The sequence below is a fragment of the Balaenoptera ricei genome, chromosome 13 (assembly GCF_028023285.1).
Source record: "Balaenoptera ricei isolate mBalRic1 chromosome 13, mBalRic1.hap2, whole genome shotgun sequence".
Lineage (NCBI taxonomy): Eukaryota > Metazoa > Chordata > Mammalia > Artiodactyla > Balaenopteridae > Balaenoptera > Balaenoptera ricei.
The window spans coordinates 16499386-16505385 of NC_082651.1; the positions used below are offsets into that span (position 1 = coordinate 16499386).

Consider the following 6000-nt stretch of genomic DNA (forward strand, 5'->3'; position numbering starts at 1 on the left):
TGAGGGAACACAGTTTAGCACACCTTCCATTCCTCTCCCACTCCCTCCAGATCGTGGTCACCAGCGCCCCCTCCTGGCAGAGCCCTCAGCTGTGGTGCGAGGACTCCAGGAGGAAAATGCCTGCCCTCTGCTGAGGGGATGGAGAGGGGGGTCCAGCTGTGGTGCCTGCCCGATGGCTTCCTTCTCCAGGTGCCCTCTTTCTACTCGGAAGACCCACCTTCACCTCATGTTGTCTCAGGCCAGGTCCTCCTCTATCCCGTCACTCCAGAGGTTCCTCCTTGGGAGCCCGCTTTCCATCCCAATGAGCCATGATTCTCTGGAAAACTTGACTACATCCTGGGCTTATCTCATCCCACCACCTCTCTCCGTATCTTGCACTCCGTTTATCAGTAACAGCAGTTCTTCACACAGTACTTTCTAGTTTACAAAAGCCCTCACCTAAGACTTCTTCTCATTTTCCACCTTCACCAGGCCTCTAGCTTCTTCCATTAAAATCTCTCTCAGATTTGCCCCCTTTGTTCCTAAGGTCATCACCCTCTGGTCCCTTCTCCACCTTTCTGTGGGACTAATCTTGCAAGTGTCCCTGACTCAGAAACCTTCAGGGTTTCTTATTGCTCTCTTCCAAAGTCCAGTTTCTTCATGCTGATGCCTCGGCACCCAGACCCCACCTTTTCCCAGCACGGATCTGCCTCTGATATCGGAAAACCTTTTGTCCTCGCTGCTGCCTCTCCACCTTTGCTAATGCTCTTCCTTTCCACTGTCTGCAGTCTCCCTCCACTCCTCCCCTGACTGAGAAAGTCCTGCTGCAGATCTCCATCCATCTCTCCCTCCCGTTCTCCTTCAGCTCTGCGGGGAGAGCCCAGCCCTTAGGGATTCTCTGCTTGTTTGGGGGAGAGGGTCTGTGGATCTTTCCTCACCCACTGGACTGTGTGCACTTGGAAAGCAGGGTGGGCTGGGCCCTCTGATCACTTCTCAGCCCCTGGCCCCAGGCTGACTGGCACGGCTGGGGTTTATCACACTATCTTTGGGGTTGCCAGAGAGGGCCCTGCTTGGGAGTGTATATGGGTGTGTGTGTGTGTGTGTTGCTGGCTGTTCTCAGACTCCTTAAATCTGCCTCTAACCCTGACACCTGCCCCTGGGGGAAGAGAGGTCAGGAGTCAATATTTAAAAAATCTCTCCAGGAGATTTTTTATGTATTTAAAAAAAATTTTTTTAACATCTTTATTGGAGTATAATTGGTTTACAATGGTGTGTTAGTTTCTGCTTTATAACAAAGTGAATCAGTTATACATATACATATGTTCCCATATCTCTTCCCTCTTGCGTCTCCCTCCCTCCCACCCTCCCTATCCCACCCCTCAGGTGGTCACAAACCACGGAGCTGATGTCCCTGTGCTATGCGGCTGCTTCCCACTAGCTATCTATTTTACGTTTGGTAGTGTATATATGTCCATGCCACTCTCTCACTTTGTCCCAACTTACCCTTCCCCTCCCTGTATCCTCAAGTCCATTCTCTAGTAGGTCTGTGTCTTTATTCCTGTCTTACCACTACGTTCTCCATGAGATTCTGACACACAATGAAGGCTGAGAACCAGTCCTGTCATTTACTGGGCTGCTCACACTTCCCTGGGGAGGAAGGAACGTTTATTGATCAATTGTCAGGCGGTTACTGGGTTCACACCGACTCTCAATTAACCCTCAAAACCAGCCTGTGGGGTGGGGGGTTTCTTCTCCTTTACTGATGAAGAAACTGAAGGTGACACAGCTTGTCAGAGTCAGGATACAGTTCGGACTCCTCTCCTGCACAGCCCTTTTCTTTCTGCCCTTTCTTCTCCCAGTTTTAGCTTTCCAGCCCCTTCCTCTTTGTTCATGTAGTTTCCTCTGCCAGAGATCCATTCAGCGCCCCTACCCCTAATTCTATCAGAGTCTGTGAGATCCAGTGCACAGGCCTGGATTCACCCTCTCCCACGATCCTGGGGAGTTTGATGTGTGTGACTGCAGCAGCTGTCCTGTGTTCTGTGACGGTAGCGTCTACGAGTTTTCAGTGGTGCGCTGCTCTACGGTGCTCCTGGGTGAGGTCATGAGGGAGCATGAGATCTCTAAAGGAGCTCCTGTTCAGGGAGAAGAAGGGGCGAGGGACTAAGGGCCCAGAACCAGGGAGATGCCCATAGGGAAGGGGTGGGTGAGGACATAACGAGGGCACTGGCTGTGGAGATACCTCCTTCCTTATTCCCCTTCTCGGCAGCCATGTGACAGTCCTTGAGGGATGATTCTGAGCATCGGGAACTTGAATCTGGGCAGGCTGCTGTGGCTGTTGAAGAGCCTCTTTCTGAGCAGAGCCCTTATAGGGATACAGGAGGGAGGAACAGGGTTAAGGGCCACTTCAACTGTTCTAAGTAAATAGCATTTAAACATTTTTCACTCCTCTTAAAACGCCGTAATCTTCGGTGACTTTCTAGGCAGCGGTGACCCGTTGTCAGGCAAGTGCAGTAATTATAAGCAGTTAAGAAAGAATCTTTTATTTCTTCCCCAGGGCTAGGGGATTTGGAGGGAGTACAATGAGGGTATGTGAGGGAGAAACAAAGGCGTCAAAGTGATCACTTTTCGAGGTGGCTTCGAGACCCCTGCCTCCCCAGCCGGCTTGAACCTTCACATTATCTGCCTTTTGTGAGGTCCTGAGCCTTAAAGGCGGGGGAGGGCATCATGCTGGGGGACCTTCCTTCCATCCCTCTTCCTTCCTCCCCTGCTTACAGAGAAGAGACCGGAAACCCGTTGTCACAGCCCGCCTCCTCTGCCGTCTTGGCTCCGGAAGCGCCCGCCCCGGAAGCTCAGGTACCGGAAGCTGGGTCTGCCGGGGCCCCACTGTTGCGGCTCCACGTGTCTCTAAACAGAAGTGCTGACCTGCCGGGCGAGGCACGACAAAAGTTCCAGAAGAAGCAGAGGCGGCCGCAGCGGAGGCAGCGGCTCCGGCAGTTCAGCGACCTGTGGGTCCGACTGGAGGAGAGGTGAGGTGGCTGGGCCGGGCTGGGCCAGCCGTGAGCCCATCGCCTGGTCAGCGGTAAGTCCTCACCCCGGAAGTGCGGGTGGGCAGCAGCCCAGGAATGCGGGTCACACTGCTTCAGGGGCGGAAGTTCAAGGCTGTGGTAGGGGGTTAGTGTCCCCACCATCACGGTGCAGCCTTCCCCGTTCCTCATGTCCTGGACAGCGGTCTTCTGTCCACTCTGGTGGAGGTGAATCCAGATTAAAAGTAATTGCTTCAAGCCACGGCCGGGGTCAGGACCCCATATTTATCTTTGTTAAAGAACAGATGGGGCGGGAGGCATGGGTGGGTCTGTTAAAAGTAGCATGAGGCTGGAATAAAAGGTTGAGAAGAACTTGATTTTCCAGCCCTTTCTCCACCGCAGATCAGGGAGAAGCTCATAGCTTTCCAGAGCTGGAAGCACCTCTGTAGGAATGGGCTTGTTCAGCCCCTACGTTTTGCAGGGAGCATGGCGACCACAGAATGTGCACTCGCAGAGATGCCCAGTGGGTGGATCAGAGGTGGGTAGAGGAGCCAAAGATGGGGACCCAGCCTGGTTTCTGCTGGAAGAACTACACCAGAGAGGCCTGGGATCCAGGATACAGTTCAATTTATACCAAACTTTTTGAGTTCTTCCTATGTGCCCGCTGTTGTGTTGGTGCTGTGGCTTTGGGGGTGAACCAGACCGACATTGGCCCTGCCTTCATGGAGCTCACAGTCTGGGGAGGAAGCTGGATTTTGAGTTGATTATTCACAAGGGGAGTGTAGGGGGCTGCGGGGATGTGCGTGTGTGTGTTTGTGTGTTGGACATTACTACCTAACTTAGGGTGGTGGGTGTCAGGAAGGGCCTCCTGGAGGAAGCGACCTTTTGGTTGCTGCTGAGTAGAAGCCTGAACAGAGCTTCTGAGTCTGGATCAGGAGATGCAGGCATCTGATACCTGCATAGGTGCTTAATAATAAATGTTGATTGAATGTGTAAACAACTGAACAGCGAGGGGAGGGAGTTCCCCGCAAGGGGAACAGTGAAAAAGCCTGATGTGGAGAGAGTGATCCTGTTAAAGGAACCAAGATGAAGTAATTCTGGCTGGAGCCTGGGAGATCAGTGGGAAGAGGGGTGAGGTAGGTCTAGAAGGTAAATTGGATGGAATGACTGTGAGAATCTGATGCCTGAGAGAAGTAGGGTGCCACTGAAAGGTTTGAGGCGGGCATTCCTTGTGCTGTGGGGTTTGCATTTTTAAATGGACAGAAGCTGGCAGCCAGATGTGACCTGGAGAGCAGGGACAGATCCTGTTGGTGTCCATGTGCCCCATGGTGCCTGACACGGGGAGGCTCCTCAACCATCCTTCATTGATGGAGGAATACACTGACCTGTTTAGTACCTTCTCAGTCTGGGCCATTTCCTTTCAAGGTGGCCATGCAGGGATTGGGCACTTTACATCAGAGCTGAGCTGAAAGGACCAGGTGAGCCTGAGATTGTTCTGTCTTGACCTGGGAAGGCTGCATGGTGTTCACATGAGACCCAAGCTGGGGATGGGAGAGAGCCAGAGACCCGGAGAGGAATCCTCCTGGCTTGGCGGTGCCTCTCCGTGTGGTCAGGGAGGAGGGTCCCTGCTTGACATTGCCCGGAGGCTGACAATTAGCAAGTCTGAGCAAACTAGTTTTAATAATCCTTGAACCAAGAAGCAAATAGCTGGGGGAGAGTTGTTCAGTGTGCTAGTCTTAGTGCCTGTATCATTTGGTTTTGTTGTAGCAGTAGTAACGAGGGCCAAGACATAGGAAATCTATTAACATACTAAGATCCATTCCTGTCTTTGGAAGAGAGAGGTGAAAAGAAGCTGTGCAGACCTTTGGGGGCCTCGGAGTATCCAGTGGCTCTTGCTGTGCCCTGAGACTGTGTCCTTCTCTTTGCCTCCAAGTGCTGGGATCCCACAGCTCCAGGTCCCCTTTCTGGCCAGGCGCATTTCCGCCGAGCTGCGCCTCCCTCGCCCTGGGCAGTCTCCCCACAGCCAGATGGTGGTCAGCAGTGCCTGCCTGTTTGTCTGGACACCTATGTTATGGGTGCTGGTGCTGGCTTTCCAAACAGAGACAACCCTCCTGTAATGACCAGAGGAGCCAAGCCAAGACCTGACGCCTCGGACTTGAAGGACAGCCATTTTGTACTCCACACTCTGCTCTGGCCCTGATAGGCCCAACCCAGGAGAAGAGACTCAAAATAAAAAAGCCAGCGTTGATTCTTCTTTTTCCAAGGAATGACTTTGGGTTATCCAGCAATGCTTGGGGGAGGTGTATAGTTTTGTAACATAATGAGCTGTATGAAAATAATTAATTGTAAGAAAATTGTTAAATACTTCTTTTGTGTAGATTTTTTGCCACAATGTGTATACCAAGCAAACAGCTCTTTTTGCTCACATGCTCTGAATACTATCCCTGCTGCACTCCTGGCCCCGCTCCTGGGCCTGCCTGCAACCGTGGACCCTGCCCCTTTCCTCCTTCCTGCTGCTCTTCTCCCCGTCCTCTCCTGGTTCTGGATGCAACAGAGTCAGTAGGCTGTGGAACTTCTGTTCTGCTCCTCTCTATTCCAGGTCTGGTGACTAGTGTGGGTCCTGCACTCTGACAAGTGCTTTCACTATGTACAGCGTGTGAGGGTGTCTCATCCACATGCTGAAGACTGGTGGATAGGTAGGCTTTGTCAGAAGTGTTGTGCAAGAAAGTGGTTTTCAACCTCTCCCCCCGTCCCTGTCCTGTGTGTTACTTACTATTTATATGTCTTTGTGTTTTCCAAATAAAGTCTTATGAAGAATCTGTATATAAAATGATTAAAAATAGAATTTCCCTAGTTGAGTCTGAAATGGGAACTTTCAGCCCTGCCCAGCTGATACCCGCCCCCCTCCCCCTCCCCCTGCTCCCACCATGGTTACAGACCAGGGTCTCCCGCCTGTGGCAGAGTTTCCTTTTGGTTCTCCTGGGCCTCTGAGCAGCTC

General features: G+C 52.1%; 1 protein-coding gene across 23 annotated transcripts in view; it reads left to right on the forward strand.

The window, feature by feature from the left end:
- Positions 1-5800, forward strand: part of TRABD2A (TraB domain containing 2A) — a 60908-nt gene extending 55108 nt beyond the window's left edge. For 6 of the 23 annotated variants that reach the window (XR_009506418.1, XR_009506426.1, XR_009506432.1 and 3 more), the window contains 3 exons: positions 2754-3005; positions 3388-4480; positions 4770-5024. Coding sequence is in view for 8 of the 23 variants with exons in the window: in XM_059942660.1 (XP_059798643.1) it covers positions 2754-3005; positions 4936-5119 (436 nt within the window). In the remaining 15 variants the exon portion in view is untranslated. Of the gene's footprint in view, positions 1-2753; positions 3059-3387; positions 4481-4769 lie in introns of those variants that run through there. The other 17 variants (XM_059942660.1, XM_059942661.1, XM_059942658.1 and 14 more) reach the window with 15 other exon arrangements.
- Positions 5801-6000: the final 200 nt, after the last annotated feature.